The sequence below is a fragment of the Rhea americana genome, unplaced genomic scaffold (assembly GCF_003343005.1).
Source record: "Rhea americana isolate MKP2758 unplaced genomic scaffold, rheAme1 scaffold_196, whole genome shotgun sequence".
Classification (NCBI taxonomy): domain Eukaryota; kingdom Metazoa; phylum Chordata; class Aves; order Rheiformes; family Rheidae; genus Rhea; species Rhea americana.
This window is the reverse complement of record NW_028186105.1, coordinates 138,283-160,210: the sequence shown is the minus strand read 5'-3', so window position 1 is coordinate 160,210 and position 21,928 is coordinate 138,283. Positions and strand designations below refer to the sequence as shown.

The 21,928-nt window shown below is 41.8% G+C and overlaps 1 protein-coding gene across 2 annotated transcripts in view; it reads right to left on the bottom strand.

The window, feature by feature from the left end:
• Positions 1–875: 875 nt before the first annotated feature.
• The window catches only part of UBAP1 (ubiquitin associated protein 1), a 34,863-nt gene continuing 13,810 nt past the window's right edge, over positions 876–21,928 (bottom strand). For both annotated transcript variants that reach the window (XM_085303008.1, XM_085303009.1), the window contains exons 2-8: positions 17,855–17,895; positions 13,325–13,449; positions 11,182–12,111; positions 6,111–6,149; positions 4,413–4,610; positions 2,882–2,983; positions 876–2,102 (exon numbers count right to left, since the gene is read on the bottom strand). In XM_085303008.1, the coding sequence (XP_085159134.1) occupies positions 1,962–2,102; positions 2,882–2,983; positions 4,413–4,610; positions 6,111–6,149; positions 11,182–12,111; positions 13,325–13,449; positions 17,855–17,888 (1,569 nt within the window). In that variant the 5' untranslated portion in view covers positions 17,889–17,895 and the 3' untranslated portion in view covers positions 876–1,961. The remainder of the gene's footprint in view (positions 2,103–2,881; positions 2,984–4,412; positions 4,611–6,110; positions 6,150–11,181; positions 12,112–13,324; positions 13,450–17,854; positions 17,896–21,928) is intronic.

Below are 21,928 nucleotides of genomic sequence, written 5' to 3'. Positions count from 1 at the left end.
GCTGCCTGGTAACCCAACACGCAGAAACCTCACTGCACAATCAAGAGTGGTGTTGCCACAGAAGACACTGAACGGTTTGTCTCTTTGGTGGAAGGAGGCTGGATTCAAAGGTATCATCTCCCAGTCTTTGCACAGAGATTAGATTAACACCTCTGTTCTCACGCCTGCAACAGTCTCTTTAAACAACATGGTTATTCTACTGTATTTCACAGCAATCCCCTATGAGGGCAACCATGAAAAGCCTGAACATTAAGACAACCAAACAGATGATTAAGACAGGTTTGATCTAAATAGTTACTTTTCCACTGGAAATATTTCTTGCTTATTCTGCAGGAGCATCTAGTACTACACAGGGACTTTTGTTTGGGTATCAACTCTGAGCATCAAGAAACAAGCAGCACAAGTGTTCACAGTGGTGACACCAGAGCAGCACGAGCTGTTTTCCAGCTTTTCTCATGAATCCCATTTCCCTGGTTTCAAGCTCTCACATTTCTCACCTAGGAAGGAAAACCAGGCAACTGCTTTGACCAAACCCATGGATGAAAATGTTGCTGCTGAAAGTCCTACTGAAAACTCTGAACTGTGGCAGCCAGCTGAGTTTCCTCCTCTCCTGAAGTCCACTGCCAGCTCCATGCTCTAACACGAGTGTGAATCTCTAGGTTTTGTTTTACTCAAGTGCAGAACAGAAACAGGCCACAGAAAGCAGCATGTTTCACCAGTGCAGCCACTGGCCCAGAGACCTCTGGTAGGTCTGTCCAGCGCTGACAGTGAACACAGAGGCTTACAGGAACAGGCAGCACCCGGGCTCACAGGATTCAGCAAGGTCACCTACTGAAGGCAAAGAGCATGAGAGATGTGAACCATGACACTGGGAGTTACATTTGAGGGTTTTATTAGTTGTTCTTCTGCAGAATCAAAATATTTAGCAAATTACTTAAGATTCCTCAAGACTGCTGATATTTTATGTATTTAGAACTTGAACAATGTACAACATAATACACTTCATACTACCAAAACCAACCCAAACCCTGATTTCTAGTACTAGATGTTATTACATAATTCTATAGCAGTGTGGAGAAGGGAACTAATGCAGTGAGTATATTTTGTCTTAAAGAAAGTGCTTGAAAGAAACCTCCTGCTTCACACAGAGTATTATTAAAAAAAAAAAATCTGATTTCCTAGCAGGGCATTTCCTTAAATAACCTACAAACCTGGAGGTTAAGAATACTGAGCCCTAGCTCTCTGCCTTCAGGTTCAAGAACCCACGCAAGTTGCAGCTCCAGGTCAAGTTCACAGCTTACCTGTTTCAAGAGAACTTACACACCACTCAGCATTGGATGCTTATGTCTGGCAGAAGTGTTGGATGCATGGGTCAAAAAAAAAAAAAAAAAAACACGCACGGGAAGAGGAACAGCTTCTCTTTTTATGCATAGCGACAGTTTCTGAACCAGTGTTTTACTAAGTTACAGACTAACTTCCAACCAAAAAAATAAAACTCCATTGCACTAAAGGTCAAATTTAACCAGTTAATCTGGACTGTGAAAGTCAAGTAATTCAGTACAAGCAGACACCATGAAAGCAGCTTTAAAGAACCAAAGCATCCTAGTTTCAGAACCAACTTAGTATTCTTCTGTCCAACTCCAGTGCAACAGTAGGGGAAAAAAAAACCACTCCTGTTTCTGCCTATATACAATTCCAGCAGAGTTTGGGCAGTCTAAACTCTCCGTGGCCAAGCTGGAAAAAGGAAACTTAGGAAAGGGCACTTTAAAATTTTAATTTAAGAAAGAAAGTTGGCTCTCAGTTGAAAGAACTGCTGTAGTAATGCACGCAGGCAGTCTTGCTCAGTCACTCTCCCATGTATGCAAAAAGCTGGACTCCTTGTCAAGAGCAAGTCACACTGGATGCGAAGGTAGCGGTGCTGGTCCTGCTCCATTATGCGTCGAGAACCCAGGAATGCGTTTTCAGCTGGCTCCTGCCCGGGCCATTAGAGCTTCCAGAGCATTGTGTTGGTCGTTGTTATGTAATAACAAGACCTCCTTAATGTCTTTTAGTTCAAAGCCCATTTCTTTAAACTGACTCATTAGTTGGAGAAGTTCTGTGGTCTGAAAGAGAGAGAGAATTATTTGTAAGAGAGTAAAGGACCAAGCCTCATTCTTACCTGGGGCTGGGGCTTAGCACAGTGCCACCTTCCAACCGCTGGGAACCCTMACTCCGAGCCCCAAAAATACATCTCATTCAGCAAGCTCATTTTAGAAAAGCTGCATTCGCACCAAAGCCAGTGGAGCTCAGCATTCAGCAGCACACTGAGCCTCACCTTCAGCAAGAAGGTTACTTTGAACACTATTACGAGCCATATTTGTGAATGGTGCAATAACTCTCTATCAAATGAGTAGTGAAAACAAACAGGTTGAAATTAAACAGAGCTGGTTAGCTGAATTTTTTGTAGTGTATTTTATCTGTGGATCTTAGGTAATGGGCAGCTAGGGGACACCGACATACTGCAGAGGAAATTCATCGCTGCAGCAGGTGGGGCAGGCAGAGTTTTGAGGGTAATTTGCTGCTTCTGAAGTCAGGTGTCCCTGTACCAAGCACTTGGTCCAAAAGTGGAGTAGATGTTCAAAACATGATAGTCAAAATAGACAAGGCTCTTAAAAAAAGCCTGTCTCCATACAAATGCATTCAGGTGAGAACAATAAAAACAGTTATACAGAATGTGTCTAGTGCTTTAACACATATTCACTTTATCACCAGAAGGATGTTCTCTGAAAGCAAGGCAGTATTACTGTGAAGCCAAAATTACATCAGTCATTTTAGAGGAACTGCTGCTGGAATTCCCCTTCATGATGCAATTTCACTGTTGCTTAGCATATAACGTCCTCACCTTCTCTTCTGAACACTGATGCATTTCCAAAGCTACTTCAACAAGAAGCGGATCAAAACCCTTCTCACAAAGCTGTCCATGTGCAAACAAGTAATCCAAAACCTGCAGAAAATGAGGAAAAGAAACTAAGTTTGCAGAGTGRCATTTTCAGTGTGCAGTTGTGTACCAACTCTGCACAGGCAGAGGGGCTAAGCATAATTCTACCCCAGCCTTCACTGGGGACTGAAAAAAAAGAAGTTCTTCCTAGTAGAGCTGAGAAGTTCTCTACACAACAGCTTGTTCAGAGAAAATGAACAATTTTTTTTTTTTGGGGTCTTTTTACAGTCTCCGACCAGCTCTGAACTTCACTTTATAGTTGGGTCAAAACAATCTTACAAATCTAACTTCAGCCTTTTGCTCCTGATAACTGAGCAGACAGCAGAAGTTTAAGATTAATAGTGCTTGACTCTACAAGTTTTTGAAGTGATATTGTAGGTCCTGYAATTAAGGTAAGTCAGCTTTTGAATCTGTTTCCTCTCAGATATCTCCAAGAGTTAGAGTCCAGAAGTGGGCAGCCTTTTAAGATCAACTCAGGCTGCTCAGTGACCTGTAAATCTCAGCTCTTCCATGCAGAAACTGTTGCCAAATTTCTCATCTATTCTTAGTTGTGAGAGGTATGGGTAAGGGTTAGATGAGCAAGAGAAAGGTAATGTTAAGAATATAGGAGAACACAACCTGAAAATACAGCAGGAATTAAAACTGCCTTCCATTTAGTACTATAGTTCATTTCAGTGTGCTGTTTAAGCAGATTCACAATTGGTGGACAAGCAGAACAGCTCCACAGGTAGGCAAATTCTGCCCAGAACAAAAGTTATTGGGACACCACCTCCAGCTATCTATGCAATCCAGCAAGGGGATGCTCTGGACAACGCACAGCAAACAAGGTCAGCTTGGAAAGTCCAGCCACATTGTCCCTGTTTTAAAATGTCTTTGTTTGAAGCTGATCCAAGACCCAGAGCCAGGCTTCACTCTCTGGCACTGTATACTCTGACCTGGTTTTAAAAAGTGTTTGAGGCAACATACAGGGCAGGAAGCACCACAGTCACAGTACAAGAAGTCAGTCACTGGTGCCTTGCAAGAGCCTTTCGTAACTGTAGTAATCTTGCAGTGGCCAATCCCTCAGCAGAAGTGTGGCACAGTGTGCATCCTCAGTGGCATCCTTTGTGGCTCTTGAGAAGACCAGTTACTTCTCCCAGCTTCACGCGGAGCTGGGGGTCTGTCCCAGCCTCATACAGCTGGGATGCAGCACTTGCAGGTACGGCTGCCTTAACAGAAACTTTTGCAGGTGATTTGGGGGATGGGGGCTTTGGGGAGCTCTCAGTGCCAGGTGACTCAGCCTCTCCAGAGGTTAACACCACAGTAGCTGCAAGCTGCAACACAGTTTTACAAGTCCAAGAGTTCCCCTCTCCCCATTTTTACAAACCCAAGGTCCAGTTCCTCAGCAGAAACAGCATCTGAGGGAGGGCCCCCTTCCTGTTCCACAGACTCTTACCTGGTCTATGTTCTGTCCCTTCTTCTTCATGGCTTTCAGGACATTCTCAGGTGAGTACCCCATGTTGACAACTGTCTCTATGCACTGTCTCTCACTGGCAGAGAGGGCTTGCAGTAGCTCGGGAGTGGGGCCACCCGTCTGCTTTGTGCAACTGGTGTTATTGGGCACTTTAGATACTGGAAAATGTTGGTGCGTTACCTAGGGGTAGGAGGGAAAAAGAAAGATTAGGTGATGGTAATCCTCTATATCCCAGTGCCCCTACATGCTTCCAGCTAGCGCAGAATTAGGATACACTGCAGAAGATATAGGGTAAATCATTTTAGTAAATAGTTAACTGAAGAAGCTTTCTAGAGTGCCATGGGGAAGTTACTCCTCGTTAGGGTAAAAACCAAGCAATGTGTATAGGCTGACTTCCACCATACTCCTTCTACCCTCAAAATCACCTTAAATAGTCCACAGAATCACAGAATCAGTAAGGTTGGAAAGGACCTCTGGAGATCATCCAGTCCAACCTCCCTGCTCAAGCAGGGTCACCTAGAGCACRTTAGACGGGGTTGCCCCCAGGCAGGCCCTAAAGAGCTCCAGAGAAGGAGACTCCACAACCTCTTTGGGCAACCTGTTCCASTGCTCTCTTTCTCACAGTGAAGAAATTCCCCCTCACGCTCAGGTGGAACTTCCCGTGCTTCAATTTCTGCCCACTGCCTCTTGTCCTATCACATGGGACAACTGAAAAGAGTCTCTCAGTCTTCTCTTCCCCAGGCTGAAGAGGCCMGCTCTCGCAGCCGTTCCTCATAGGGCAGGTGCTCGAGCCCTCTGATCATCTTTGTAGCCCTATGCTGTACTCTCTCCAGTAGCTCCATGTCTCTCTTGTCCTGGGGAGCCCAGAGCTGGACACTGTACTCGAGATGAGGCCTCACCAGGGCTGAGTAGAGGGGCAGGATCACCTCCCTTGACCTGCTGGCAACACTCTTCCTAATGCACCCCTGGATACCATTGGCCTTCTTGGCCACAAGGGCACATTGCTGGCTCACGGTCAACTTGTCATCCACCAGCACTCCCAGGTCATCTCTGCAGAGCTGCTCTCCAGCAGGTCAGCCCCCAGTTTGTACTGATGCCTAGGGTTATTTCTCCCTAGGTGCAGGACTCTGCACTTGCCCTTGTTGAACCTCAGGAGRTTCCTCTCTGCCCAACTCTCCAGCMTGTCCAGGTCTCTCTGAATGKCAGCACAGCCCTCAGCTGTATAAGCACTTCTCCCAGCTTGATATCATCAGCAAACTTGCTGAGGAGGCACTCTGTCCACTCATCCAGGTCATTGATGAAGAAGCTGAACAAGATGAGACCCAGTACTGAGCCCTGGGGGATGCGACTAGCCATAGGCCTCCACCTAGACTCCACGCCACTGATGACAACCCTCTGAGCTCTGCCTTTCAGCCAGTTCTCAATCCACCTCAAAGTCCCGTCCAGACTCCTTACAGTATACCTCCTCCTACTGTTGGGGCTAAATCTTTCAGTACCATGCCTAGTATTTGCAAAAGTAGTAGCCACTTACAGGCAAACCCTGTACCTCAGAGTTTCCCCAACCAAGTTTACTAGTCACCTATGACTGGCTGCACCCAAAGGAACACTGCTTTAGGAAGCACTTCAGGGACGTTTTAGAAATACCACACAGTGCAAGMACACAGGCATTTGAGAACTTACCACAGGGATTTCTGCTTCCTTGTAGTCTGAGTGTACCTGCTGGATAAGACAAATAATATGATGAACATTACGCACCAGTGAGCAGATTGTGTTACAGCTTGGTGAGATGGGTTTAATGGAGGAAGAGCTGAGATTAAGTCTGCCAAGCTAGGGAGACTTGTGCTGTGGTCAACCTTCCCCATCTTGGAGGTGCAGAAGCTGTGCAGTTGTGCACAGTTACAGAATACCTGTCATAAGGATTTTCTTTTCTTAATATTCTGTAAATGGATTATAYTCCAAGGAGAATGTTTTTCCTTCCCACAGTAACTGTAAATGTGTTTATTCTGTCACTGTGAAAGCTACAGATTCATACATCTCTGTAACACACTGACTCCAGTTCAGCTTTTGACATAGTGATATACTAGTGACAGTGTATGACTACTAAATGACATTAATCAAATTTGAAGTCATTACCCAGAGGCTTCTTTTGACTTCGATTATGAGAAGAGGTAGGAGAAAGTTATACCCCCATTGTGCCTTTTCTAYTCTCAAAGTTACGCATTTCAGGTGCCATAAACAAGCAATGTTACATGCTGGCTAAGAACAGCAAGTGATTTTTAACCAWCATCGCAATACTTCATCCCACACCCAGTACATCCCAATGAGGCAAGGCAAAAACACCCATCTGTGACAGTAAAGTTTTATAAAATACCCTCAGTAAACCCTTTTACTGGGTTAAAAGTGACCTATTCTTCTTCTAGCTCCAAGCTAGTTTCTAAACCTAGCTTCTGCTATAGCTATTTCAAAAAGCCCCTTGGGTCTGTATCAACCTCAGCCTGGTACTGAGGACTGTAACACCCAGAGGCTGCATTCAGCCTGCACTAACAGACATTTGGCTTGGGCAAAAACTTGAGGGGGAACATAAGAGGAGCTACCACACAGTGATGTTCCTCATTTCACTCACGTCAAATACAGGCTTTTAAATGACTTATTGGCTAGGATTTTCAATTTAAATTTTATTAGTTCCCTGTCACTTCCGTTAGCCTCAAACTCTCACATTCCTACGCTCCTTCCAGGGCGGACAGGAAGGAGAATAAGCAACATGCAACAGGCCCATTCTGAGGAGTTTCAGCTATCAACAGTCCAGAAGTAGATCATTTCTACGGTGGATCAAGCTCAGTGTCTCGCCTGTTCCCTTCAAACTCCACAACAGTCTAGCAAGGAATCCTACCTGTGTCCCAGCTGCATGTCTGCTCCATTTTTGCAGAGCCAGTCTGAGAGGGCAGAACCAAACAACTGCTTTACACTACTCTGCCCAACTTAACAGGCTGCAGTTATAGTGCAGTTAAGAGGATCACACTCCAAATAATACACTCAAGCATTAAAAGCTCCCTGAAGGTTGACAGCCTAAYCTATGCCAGAGCAATTCTTACCTTCAGTATTTAAAATCACTGTTCAGTTCATCACTATTTGCTATTAGTCCCCGTAGGGCTTTTGTGCCCATGTCTGCCTGCTTCTAACTGTACTAGCACATCTAATAAAATGTATCTCCCAGAAAAATCTTACTTCCCCCAAATACAAACTTGTCAGCTGGTTTAATTCCCCCATAAAGGTAGATACAGATTTTCAGTGGGCTTGCAACATTAAAAGCTAAATCAAATGCTGAATCAAGCACTTTGTCATAACCAAATCTGCATGTTTCAATTCAATCATTTAAAAGGCTTCCTGTGTTTCAAGCAGAAGTAGGATAATCTACAAGAAAGTATTTTGRCTCAAATGCCTCAAAGTTTATTGCTTCTCTTTATATGGTTTAAGCTAAAACAGACTGAAAGAAGCAAACAAGCTTTCAAGCAGAAGGGCCTTTTTTTGGCCCAAACAGGAAAGATCCCCCAAAGCTTTATAAAAATTTTATCAGAGTTGTTCCTCTATTAAACMTTTAGCAAATTCCTTTCATCTGGGATGAGAGAGGAGTTTCTGTTCTGTATTTCCACCCATCTCCAGCTACAGCTAAGAACATCTCTTCTAGGAGACAAAGTCTGAGAAGTCACACGTAGTCCGATGGCCTGGTTACCCAAGAACCTCCCCTCATGGGTGATGAGGAGCTCAAACCAGTTTGTGCGCACCCTCTCCAGACTCCGCCAGAGCAAGAAGCACATGCATACGTGATACACTGAAACATTGCTCTAGAGCCCTGAAATCARCCATTTATCAGTTTGTCTAAATGGAGGATGCTCTGTTCTCTCTGCTACCAGTATCAGAAGCAGTTTTTGGTTCTTCTGGCTGCAATTCAGTGTCAGACAGTAAGGTAAAACCAAACTCCTTCTCACCAATCTACTCTAGCTTTACAAGCTGTTCTCACGATCAACAATTTCCACAGGAAGAGGGGAAAATGTCAGTGAAGGAACTGCAGGAGAAAGTCAGAACCGGTCACTCAGTCATGCTCCCTTGTTTTCAAACTTGCATTTTGATGTCCTTTGAGGAGGGGACACACGGTGCTTTAGGCCTGTACTTGCACACTGTTTCTACTTTGTTAGAGACTTCATAGACAAGCCAGGGACCCCATCAGCTGGCTGGTCCACCAGGCACATCATGCTAATACAGTAGCATATAATAATGGTGTGTCAGGCATGCCCCAGCTGCCCGTTAGCTGAAATCCACAGATAAAATAAACTACACTCAAAAAAAAATAGCTAACCAGTTCTGTTTAATTTCAACCTGTTTGTCATTTTCACTACTCATTTCTCTGCCAATTTTGTAAGCAGAAAGCCAGTGAGCTGCAAAGAAAAAAAAATATTTTGACCTCAGCAGGGATCCAGAAACTAAAGCTCAGGGGCAGCTGAGCAAACTCGAAGGAGAGAAAACAACTCCGAACACAGCTGCTGCAGCAGTTGGCAAATCAAAATTCTAAAATTTGCCATTTATATGCAAACATCCTCTATCCAATTCACTGATAAAGCATAAGATTAGAAAGTAACTCCAAAACAGTTACAGTTTGTGGTCCCAGTGAGAAAGATATATCACCCTGGAATATACAGGGACATAACTGTCCCGAGGCTTTCTAAAATCGGCCAGGCTTATTCTTGTGCAACCTTGCACAAAAAGGATGCATGATCTTCCTACTCAAGGGAGSTAAAAGGATCCCTCTGAAACCCTTCTCTATCAAATATCTGGGGATATTTGTTTCAAGAAATTGGAGTAAACGCATATACTGTAACTCAGCTGTCATCTTCCAGCCACTTGGACCATACTATGGAAATATAAGATGAGGGTACTCTGAAGTCTTGGAAATAAGAGAAACAGAACTAGTTCCATCAGCATACGCATCTAGGTTGTGCTACTCCAAACAAAACCAATTTCAATAAATATTTATTGTTCCTAGTAAATCCTATCAGTTTTCTTAGTATTTACRTCTATTTACTTAATTCTTCAGTTTATTGGTTTGTGTCTTCCCTTAGAGCACCCTAGAGAATACATCTCCTTTTTGATTTTTAACAGGTTTTAATCTAGCAGAAATTTAAATAGCTGGTGTGAGAGTCTGACCATCTTAAAGGCCCACCTATCTAGTTTTAAATGATATTTTACATTCATCCCCAGAGCCATGGAATACACACTCAGAAATAAAACCTTGAAGTGTGTTGTGTGTGTGTGTGTATATATTATCATATATATATATATAGATATTATTATACTCAGAGATATGTGTGTGTGTGTGTATATATACACGATAATAAAATAATTTCTCAAACCTGTGCTTTGTAATAGTGAGCAGTTTCTCAATACGTTGCTACTTCTGCCAGAAGTTTACTATATTAAAGACTTGTTTTAGTGATCAACAAATAGCTACTCTGCTGTGCTAAGGAATAGACTAATTGCCAAAAAATTGTATCTCTCAATTATTAATGCATTTATTAAAGCCTGAAACAAGGCTAAAAAGCCATGGGTGTGAAGCACTCGCTTTACAGCACATGACGTCATACAAAAACCTAAAGTATGTCAGTAAGTCCATAGCACCACCGATGCACTGCTTTTTTTGGACAAAAGTCTTTCACTTTCTCAAATTTTAGAGCTATGTAGAGGATTTTCAGTTTCCATTAGTTTTCACGAGTATTGGTGTCCAAAGCTTAGGTTATTTGGGGAGGAAAAAAAGGTCTGCAAGTTGCCTCAGATCTAGATTTTCATCTACAAAGAAACAACAGCAGCTGTGAAGTTAAATGCCCAGTAACTTCAGAACTTGCAAGTTTGAGGAAAGTGTTACACTCCTCTCTCCCAGCTAAATGGAAACCAATTGTTTTAGTAATTTGAGATGATCTTCGAGACTGCTTTTGGCATCCACAGAGCAACCCTTTCACACTCCCTCACAAGGAAGAGGGCTATTACCAGATTCAGACCAGCATTATTATTTTGCTTTTAAAGGCTATTTTTTAAAAGGATCTAGGGCAAGAAAAAACTTTTTTTTTTTTTTTTTACACTACAGATCAACTGTTAGCACTATTTTTCTTACCTGAAAGCAGCAAAGAACAACTGCGACGGCTTTTTATATATTATTGCTTATATTCCTTGGAAAAGCTGCAATTCTCATCTTTTCCAGCAATTACGTAAGTGAACCTAGAAACACATCTAGAAGAGCTGCTTTKCATCATTCATTTCCTATACTTAAACTCAAAACCTACAAGTAGTTTCGAAGATGTCATCTCATTGACCAAGACAGAACGCAAGACTGCAAAGTAATCTTACCACTCTTAACTCGAAGGTATACAACCATGAACAGCTATCAGCTTGTGAAGAGCTGGTGGTGAAGAGAGGAGTGGAAACGCTAAAAAAATGCCACTCCAGAATTATTTAAAAAATAACAGACTTGGAGGGATGAAAAACCTGCAAAGGAATCAATAGTCCAATGACCACAACTCTCAGCACAAACACTGATCAGGTTACCACTTAAATGAAGAGGCACTGCAGCACCTAATCTGTCCTGCCGCTATATATATATCACTCATTAATGAAAYTAAAAACAAAGCCACAAGACATTTTAGAAGTAATATTTGCCTCCACACATCCCCCCAGCCAACTCAATTCTAACCAGTCGCGTGTTTACCGATGTCGCTGTGCTTTGAGATGATTCTTCTTCTGTACAAACTGTCAACTCAGCCAGGGAAGGCAGCCTGGATGAAGAGGATAATGCTGATGTCTCCATGCCACTGTCCTCATTTAGAGCAGAAAGACCAACCATATGGTGTCCATTCAGTTCACTAGCTTTACTCTGAGCAAAGGTTTGCAAAGAGCTCAGAAAAGTGCCATTGCGGAGACAGGTAGTGCTGTGGAAAGTGCTCGTGAGCTTTGATGATTTTTGATCACTCTCATCGGAGTCAAGTTTAGGAAAGGATAGGGATTTGATATTGCTCACCGAAGTGATAGGGGGCAGGGACACTTTGGAAGACAAGGACATCTTTTCACAGTTTCCCAACTGCGGTAAAGTGATAAAGCCATTGGGTTTGTGAAGGGGTTTGAAGTCCAACGTGGCCCTTTCTATGGATGCCAGAACTTCTTGATCTTGTAAGACAGACTCGGGCCCTCCTTTGGACAAACTACTGTCTAACAGCTGGGCAACAAYTGGCCCAGTCGTACCAACATGAATTTCAAGAATGTTTTTTAATTCCTCCTTATCATCAATAGTTTTTAATTCCAGTTTGTCAAACGGGTCTTCTTCACATTCAAAATCAGCTGGGTTGAAATCTGCTTTTGGACGAGGTGGACTAAGAACCTTCTGCTTCACTGCACTGCTGTCAGCTGGCAAGGGAGTAAGAATATTATTGTGCTGCAGACTAGCAAGRATAGGGTTAATAGGAGGAGGTATGACCTCAGGGCAAGGTCCCTCCGAGAACCCCATTTTATTGCTGTCCTCTGAAGCTGCCTTTGAGTTTGCTATYGCTTCTTTTGCCTTTCGTTCAGCTTCTCTCTGAGCAGCTTGAATTTTTTTGATATCTTCAGCCCACTCAATTGTTTTCTTTTCCAGTGAGAAGTCATACTGACAGGGAAAAAAAAAAGATAAATTGTAAGGGTCATAGTGACTATTTCTAACAGCAACATACCTAACAAAGAATAATGGATGTATGAAATATCAGTTGTTAGTGAGTGCAAATCAAGCATAGAACTAAGATGGACAGTCTAGATGGTGAACTACCCACTATCCACAGATTCCACAAGTCATTCAAGAACACAGTGGAGTMATTTTTGCATCCAAAAACCAATGTGGAATTACTCAAGTCCCATTTGAAGATCTATAAGGGACTTCACATTAGCATTTTACTCCCATTGGTTGAAGATGTATCAGTATTCTTACACGAATACCAATCAGTAATATGACTACCTGCAGGAGCTGATTTTGCCACTATTACTACCATAACTGCATCCCACAAGCTTTTCTTATTTTTAATATCAGCTCCTTCAAACTCAGATTAGCACAGAAAGGCATTTATATAAGCTACTCACTATCAGTTTGCTGGCCRAGAGTTGATAGTGGCCTGTTTGAGAGAGGATAAAATTCTGAACAAATTACATCTATTTAAAGCTTTAACAACTTAGGAAGAATGAACAGCCTTAGCGTTCTTTAAATAACCACAGCTTGCTCAGAGAACATAGGCTTCCAGCTAAGTTCARGGTGCAACCTACCTGTGACTCACAAGAAGTTCACGCACAACTCCCCTGCCAGGATAGYGTCACATTATCAGAACAGGAGTGCTCTTGCCATGGGGCCAATAGGTAACTGAAATTCCCAGCTTTAAGAGTTATGCTTAAGCAATTGATTTTATGCTACCAAAAGTTCAGGGGAACAGATTCATKCTCCTGGAAGACCTCGAAGCAACCTAATATGCTGCATCAGGTTTGCTATATGGCTAGACAAGAACTCMCATCAGAATTGCACATGAACTGGAAATTTATTTCTTCATCCCTTTAGAAGGAGAATCCATAAAATACTGTCATAAAAACATGATTTCAGTTACTCTCAAACAGGATTTTGCAAGCATGCCATCGCATGGGTATTTGAGTTTTTAYACTTCACTTTTCTCTAGCATAACAACTGGCACCACAGCACAGTTGAGACTAACTTTTGACTACTTACACAAAACTAAACTTCCTGAGACTTGGAGCATCACATATTGGCAGCAGGGGAAGAAGAGGGCAGAAAGGCAGGGAAAAAACAAAACAAAACAAAACAAAAAAATAAACCACAAACTTACCTGGGCTTCTCTGACAAGCTGAGGAGAATCAGGCAGGCAGAAACCAATTGGTAATCCAACCTTAGGTGGGGTTTTGAATTTGTCTCCTATCTTAAATGGGACATCATCAAGATAACTGAAAGGCCCTAAGATCAAAAGCAGAAGTGGYATCAGAAACTTGTTTAATGCATTCAACTGAGACTCACATTTCTGTATCTGGGAGCTATTCTATCTCTGCAAATCTAGCAGTATCAGGTGACTAAAGAGGAAATTGCTTGATCAGAAATACATTTAATACATTTGGACTTTGTTGCCTCTTTAACATATATTTTAGTGCATAATTACATTTTGACAACCATCCAAATAYAGGACAGATCTTCAAGTTAGTACCCCCAGCATTAACTTCCCTTGTGACAAAACTATGCCCACACAACTGAAATTAAAGCTCTCCTGAACATTGTATTAAGTTAYGTTTCTATAACAGAATCAATCACATTTTCTGATATTCAAAATAGGCCTAAAAGCAATCCAGCTCGAGAGCAGCTAAGAAACTAAAATCCATCCTCTTCCCACAAGTCAGAAATAATGTTTGGTCACAAGTGGTCACAAGGGCAAAGCAGCCCAAAGCCTAGAAGCACCATTTTAATCAAAACATAGTGAAATAGCTTACGACTATTTAACTTAGCAATTCAGATTTTAGGTAGAGGGAGGGGAGGAAGAAAAACAAAAATCTAACTTAACCAATCAATCTCGATTGTGGCCACTTCATAGTTCCTTGTATTGATCACTTCCATGTGGTATTTAAAGTGTTTTAACACAGACTATTTCTTCATGCATCCTGTAAACTCCTAAGGCAGAATTGCCAAGAATTCAAGTAAGCCAGGCTACAGGTTTGTTTTYCCTTCATGCTCTATGAAAAAGCATCAGAAACCACACCATACATACACCCCTCTGTTTTGAGTTTAACTCAAAGGGGTCTCTTGGATCACTGGATGAAGCTTTCACAATTACTAGCAAGGTTTTGWTTGTGCACAGAAGTTTCAAGTGTTCCTCAAATACTCATTTGCTACTTTGCTTTGAGTTACAGATCCAACAAGACATCAGTGGCAACGTCTCAGATGCTGTTCAGTGGCTAACCTCTTGCTCAGTGAGCTGTGATTGTCATTTTTATCTGACCTATTTTCATACTTAGACAACAGTTTAAGTACTATTTGTGTTCCTTTACTGTTGACTCATCTACAATAATGCAGCCACAAGCTCTAAGAGGAAGAACAGCTTTTAAAAACAGGAACATCTTATTAGTTTGGAGTTAAATACTCATGTGTTGTCATCAGTTGAGCTCACTGGCAACTACCACCACTACTGCAACACAACATCCAAACACTGGATTTGAGCTGGCAATTTAAGAGTTCTCTGATAATTTCAAGGTGTTTGCTTATGCAGAAATAGTGAACGTGCCAGCCTTTGCACTGGCACATCACAGCCCAGAGATGACCGGATCTTCTGATCCTTGGAGCCTGGAGGAGCCTGCTTATTCCTACTGACACTAGTCCTGATGTAACCAGGACTATCAAAGGATGTGAGTGAAACAGAATCACCTCTTCCCACCTGTCTCAGAAGATGGCCTAAAGGGCTCAGTACACAAAAACATGTCTTGCTAGACCTGTTGGTATGATGAGGAAAGTAGTACTGTCTTCCCTTAAACAGCCTTCTTGTTTGCCTGAAGTAGACACTAACCACAGAGGGTACGTGCACACATTGCCACACCAACACTGAGTTTGTTTTGGTACAGTAAAAAAAAAAAAAAAGAGAGAGAGAGAGAGCGCGTGTGCGCGCACACACACAGAACCTCTGGACTAGACAGGCTGAACTGATGGCTGTCAGTTTAACCTCAGCACAGACTAAGGAATAGAGACTTCAGTTTCTTCCCAGAAATAGGATTTTCTGATAGTGACTACTACTATAACCTTGTCTCAAAGACAGCTCTGCTACAGAAGTCACAAGCACATATTAAGAGACAGACCAAGTCTCTCAGGACATCAGACAGTAAAAAGCTTTTCTGAAGTGAGTAACACTGATGTACATAGTATCCATTTTGTTCCAGTCTAACCAGAAAAGTACTAGTTAAAATTAAAATCTGATCCAGAAAGCAATAAATTTATTTTTTGTAGAAGAATAATCTTTCTGCCTGCACAAATCTGATGAGGGGCACAAATCTGATGAGGGGCACAAATTTTGTTTTATTGCTTTAGAGAATTTACTGTTTAAACAAAATCCACATATAAAGTATCATGCACATCAGCGTTTTAAAGGTCACATGTTCAAATGAAGCAATTACAGCTCAAGAAAACCTCTGTTATACGGCTATGACTACTTCATCTTTTTATGGACTTAAAAGCATATTGCGGAAGTTCTGAGAATAGCCCCAGCAGAACTATACCTGTCAAACTGATCTATGATACCACGCAGTGTATGATATTCCTGGCCCAAGGAGCTACTAGCAGAGATTAAATTTCTCTCCACTTCAGTGTAACGCAATAATCACTAGTCAACTAGTAGAAATGTTCTCCAGCTTGACAGCATGATGAAAACAGTTACCAATTATTACTAGGTAACAGTCTGAAACCTAAAAGTAGTTAATTTTTGCTGCTAGCCTTAAGGGGGAAAAAAAACAAACAAAAAAACAAACAAACAAACAAAAAAAACCCACACTTCAGTAACTTCCAAAAATTAAGATCAAAAGCTTTCAAACTGTATAGCAGTAGTGATAACAACAGCAATAATTGCACTACACTCGATATATCCTTTGCACACCAGATGATGCCACTAATTATTAAAACTGAAGCTTGAACTTCCTATTATTCGAGTGACAGGACTGCACTTGAAGCTATCTGCTTAGGGAAAGTTATACATGTATGCTAAGATCACCCTTCAAAGCAGCAAGAGGTTTCCCTCCTCTCCAGCTGTAGCTCCCATCTTCACCTCAACAGCAACTCTCTGAAGTCCAAAAAATAGCTCAACAGTAAGTATAAGAAGCATGTTAACTACATTGACTCACTTCTACCAACCTGTCAGGGACACAGAGTCGCAGGCAGCTATTGGGCAACACACTTTACCCTAAGCTGAAATTCGGTTAGTGGGATTGCTTCTTACAAACCCTGCGGAAGACTGAAAATACTGTCCTGCTCATTTCTACAGACATAACAAGCCAAGGAAGTTGCTTCACTACTCCTAACAAACAGTACTGCTGGTGATAGCRCTGCTGATATCATTAGGAACAGAGGGTACTCAACGGGATAGTTCAAGTTAACCAGTGAGGTTACAGCATCATTTCTTTTGATCTTATTGTTTCGATGCCGGGGGGCATGTTCCACAACGTTGTACTGTTTTAAGAAACATTTAAGGCAGGTTGAGTTCTAGCTCTCAGCTGTATCCTTGCTGTCTTCTCTGCTTCCTAAGCAGGCCGAGTACAAACAGATTCTAAGATGAGCACTTCAGAGCCTTCACAGACACCATTCATACACACAAGAGAACAACTGCCTAACAGCTGGCAGCCACCTAATGAGTTCTGCTTGCCACAGGACTACTAGTCCAGAACAATGAAGGAGGCCATCTAAACTAAGTTTTCACAGGCCATTTTTATTAATTCTTGGTTATGCAGTTAAATTAAAGAAATGCCTATATTCCTCAATTTTACACTTGCAAGATTGAATAGGAAACCTGGAATAGCAAAGCCCAGGGCAAAGGGACTGCCTCAGGACCCTCTTATCTGAAGGATAATCCAGGAAGATCAAGGTCGAGTTTCTAAAAGCAGAAATTCCTGTAGCATTAAACACATTAGGAATTTTGCCCGTACCTACCAATAACTGATTTAAAGAAGTTGCATTACATACGTGCAATAAATAGCTTCAGTGTTCCACAGAAATTTTAGCCCTCCCAAATTTATACCCTATTTTCTAAAAGATAACATACACAGGCAAGTAATTCTTATGCTATCCGCCATCTGCAGAAAGCTACACATCTCAAATGGTTCAAGAATCAAAACCTTAGAGATTCCTTTCTTCACTTACCTAACTGTGAGCTACTGAAACAGATCTAGTCCAAACTTGGGAACAAATTCACTGCTAAGCAAAAWGCAAGCATGACTCTGATATAATAAAAGCTTTGCTTTTAATTCAGCTTCTCACTTGACTTCCACAGAGAGAAACTGCAAATCTCATGCCTGCCTCAATAAACATCAGATCAGTATCACAGTTGCAGTTCAGCTTTGATTCTGGAGGGGGGAGGGAAAGACACTATTTTGCCATAAGTGGGGAAAAACAGCCACTGGCTGAAGTTCAGTTTAACCAGAGGACTGCTACAGCATCAGCATTGCAAGCAGCTATGCAAAAAGGAGGCCAAGGTAGTTCATCCTCCAAGTGGTTTGTTAGGAATGAACAGATTAGTCTCTACATACTCTCTAGCCCTGGGACATCAGTCAACAGCAATATAATATTAAGGTTCATCCTATTGAAAAAAATAAAAAATAAAAGGATATCAAATTTCACTTACCATGAGAGTCGGATCCCAATTTCTTAGAAGCCATTTAGAACCTGAAAAACATTTTGAAACAGCTTTAACAACTTTGTGTGTGCAGCACAGCACAACTCTCTGCAATTCTACAGTATTATCTCTAGCTTATGGGACATGCTTCAAACATTTGCTCTACTTATCCTGTTCCTAAGTTAGATAAGCAAACTTATTTTATAGCTCCAAGAAACGACTGGGAGGATAAATAACTTGGTTCAGGATCTGACAATCTAAATGACAAAAACAAAGAACCACCCAGGGTGATCAGGAAAGCAGAGGGAGTTCTAGATCTCTGAGCTTACTAAGTTCATTCCTTCCAAGCCCCAATTAAGCATCTTCTGCCTTCCCTGGAATTAAGAAAAGCTCTTCCTACTGGAAATACCACACTGATCCTCCTCAGTTTAATCTGTCTTGATCTAAAAGATATACCATGATAGTGGGCATGCACAGTCAGTTAGCCAGCACTGCACATGTCTAGATAAATTGGACAATACATGGATTGGTACCATTTAAGAACTTAATCAAAGAGCAGAAGTTTCTTGGTACATACAACCGAAAACAATGCTAACAAGAGTTAGCATCTATTGCCCACGAAATTTTACCAGTAACTTCTTCAATCTCAGATCTTAAAGCAAATACTACACAGCTAAGATGTTAAATATGCGAATGAGTGTCTGTGTAGCTTTTAAACACAGAGCAGGCCTGTCCCTGAGAAAACAGCTTTGTAGAATTAGCTGTAGTGTTTTAGCTGACCGAGCAGCTAATACCTTGCTCCAAGATGCTTGTGGTATGTTCAGTAACATAATTGCTTCTTTTGCTGTGCATCGCAAGATCTCTTTATCAAGACATCACAGCATGATTCTTTAAATAACCGAATTTTTAAGCTCTACTTTGACATTATACATCATCAAGAATTAGAGTTGCCTTTTGTTTCAGAAGTCCTACAGCTGGTGGACTGAAAGGCCCAGTAGGTGTTCTTCAGAAACGTGAAAGTATCTGGTACACCCACACCAGGAGCACACAGGGCTCTTGAGTCTAATTTGGAGCAGATCTAATGTTCACACCCATCATTCCTCAAGTGAGGTCTTAATCTTCCTCCTTAATGTTTCAATTGAACATCCAATTGCAAACCTCATTTTAAAGGAAGCGCCAAAAGATGAGAATTTTACAGACAGTTTGAGCTCCGATTCTTCTGTCAGTGGCTGACACATTCAGGGGCAGAAAGAGCCTATTTCAAGTATAAGGCTGAGCACCTTTAGTTAGACACGCCTCCCTTTCAACTTTATGTTAGAATCAATAGGTGAGTCAACCCTAATGGCTGACAGGAATTCAACATATTGCTAAAACCAAAGCTATAGATCACCCATGCAACCAAATTTCCTGAAGCCACTGCAAGCTGACACTACTGGGAATGAGTCACACCAGGCAACTCCACCACTCCTTACATATAAAAGCCTCAGGCCATTTTGCTCAGTGTTCATCAAGTTCTCAGCACACCTGATCATCTATCTCAATGTTGGTATTGTTTCCAGAAACACAACATTAAGACAAAAAACTGGTTTTGGCTCTGGCAGGTGAGGGCTCCTCAGACGGGTACGATGCCTTGTAGCTTCAGAGACGGAGAAAAAGCAGGTCAGACAACACTGGTGAGCGTGCCTCTCAAAAGGGCACTCAGCAGGCTGTCAAGGGCAAAGCCATCAGGCCACCCGCACAGTTTCATGTGAACTACCAAAGTGAATGAGCTTTACTCATCCCAACAGCGTACAGGAGGAAACTGGGCTGCAGACTACTGCTGTACCTTTCAGACCCGGATCGTAGGGTTAAATGAGCTGTTGCTGTAGTTCTTCAGTGTGAGAGTAGCAGTTAAGATATCAACTTGATTTGTTATTATCGATGAAGCCAGGTCACCTGCAATGTATGAGGACTACGCGACTCCACAAGCCCGGGATTGGGACACTTACAAGCATGGACTATGGCTGCCTGTCCTCCACTACTATTACAACAGACGAACTAGGGGCTGGGCCTCTAGGCACGTCCCCAAACTCCTCTGAATTCTTCTTTCTTCTAGTTACCACTGCAGACTGAAAACTGCTCTTTAAGGAATTTTTTAAAATTTTGACAAAGGGAAGATAAGTAACTTTCTCCCCTTGGCTACCAAATTGACTGGGAATTTTTTTTAGTGCAGCAATGGTTACCTAAAGCCAATACACACTTTACACTACCTGCTTCATTTACCAAAAGCAACTTATTTCAGACTTCAGTAATAAAAAGGACAACGCAAATTCAAAAGCACCATTTTCAAAATGATAATTTATATCCCCTCTCCAGCAGGATGCAGCAAAAACACACTACTTTTGCTATCTCACACACCGATCTGGATTAAGAGAACACTACCAGGACACTACCAATTTTCTCTAGGGACATTAAAAGCAGCGTGTACACATCCTACAGAAACAAAGATATGCAAGTCTAGCATTCAGAAGGTTTTGCAGTAGTAAGTAAGTTTGGGACTGCATAAAGCCTTGGATGTGCCAAACAGTATGCCTCAGCATAGGAGTGAGGAAATCTGCAGCTAGCCCTAGAGTATTTTGATGCGATGACACCAAGAGACTCTGCAGGGAGAGAAGTCAGGCACAGAGGATTGGTTCTAAGTTAGAGCCAATAAAGTCAACAGACCCAAGCTCAGTCTGCTTAGTCAGGGGCATCTGAACGTTGCATCATAGCAATAAGGGCTCAACTACACTAGAGAATGAAGATGACCAAGACAGTCTGCCCAGCACATCACCACCTAAACCTGAACGACTACTCAATCACGCAGCCAGGCAATGCCGACAGCAGGGAGAAGCGTGACTGTGTGCAGTCAAGCAATACCAAAGGAACAGTCTCATCAGCAGATGAGAAAGCAACTGAATCATTACCAAGAGCAAATCATGAGAGCTGGGAGGGCTTCCCCCCCTTTCTATTTGTATGTCACATCTATTACMGCTTTTGTTAAAGTTTGCCTATATTCCTTTTTGTCTGAAAGATCTCAGACTGGTCAAGCTGGAGCCATCCAACTACTAACAGCAGCTGGAACAGGTTTCTCAGTGGTAACTCAAGCCAGTTTAACTGCTGTCAAGAACCGATCTCTTTTGCTGCTATAATCTTCATTTTAGGGGAAAATATGTCTGGATTATAAATCACAAATTCTCTGAAGTAGTTCTYACCTAAGATTCAGACAAATGAAAAAGTGGATTTATATGGGGAAGAGAACCCAAAATGCCACGAGTTATCACCACAATCAATTCAGGGTATCTTTGATCTTCACACAGAAAAAGATGCAACTGAGAACTTGCGTCTTAGCCTCCATAATGTGTAGTAGCTTGGAAAAGTATACARAACTGAGGATGGATCCACTCACTCTGAAAACTGCAAAAAGACTTGGATCATTTTCATGCTGCTTATATTAGATTCATGGACTACTAATGGTTTGATGCTGAGAAATAGTGAAAAGTATTTTTATTCAAGTGATTGGTTTAACTGTCACAGGTATTCCAGATTTAGAAAGCATTTTAGAAGTTTTACTACAACTACTTGTTTCAATGGAAGTTAGAACCTATGACCAACACCAGGATTCTGCATATAGCCTCATACAAATGCAGCTGTAGACTGCTGTTAAGGTAATACAAGTTAAAATTCTCATGCGAAAGCTTCCCAATGTAAGTATTCAATCCAAGGATGTTTACACAATTGAGATCTCTCAGATAGACTGACAACAAAATGCTGACTTCAGAAGTTTAACACAAGATGAATTCAGATTGCAGTTACTGCAGTCTCCAAAGAGATAACATCACTCAAAAATCTGTAGCAACTACTTTTGGTTTGTACATTTACAGTTCTCCAAACAATGAGCACATTCAGCCAGCTAGCTGCCTGGAGGTGTTCCCCTTTCATAAGGCATGATGATACTGAGCCACCGATAACTGCTGTTTTGATGAAGCCATTGTAAAAGTAGATTTGACATGTTGCAAGCACATCCTCTTCAGCAAAAAAAGGCATCACTTTCACTAATCTTAA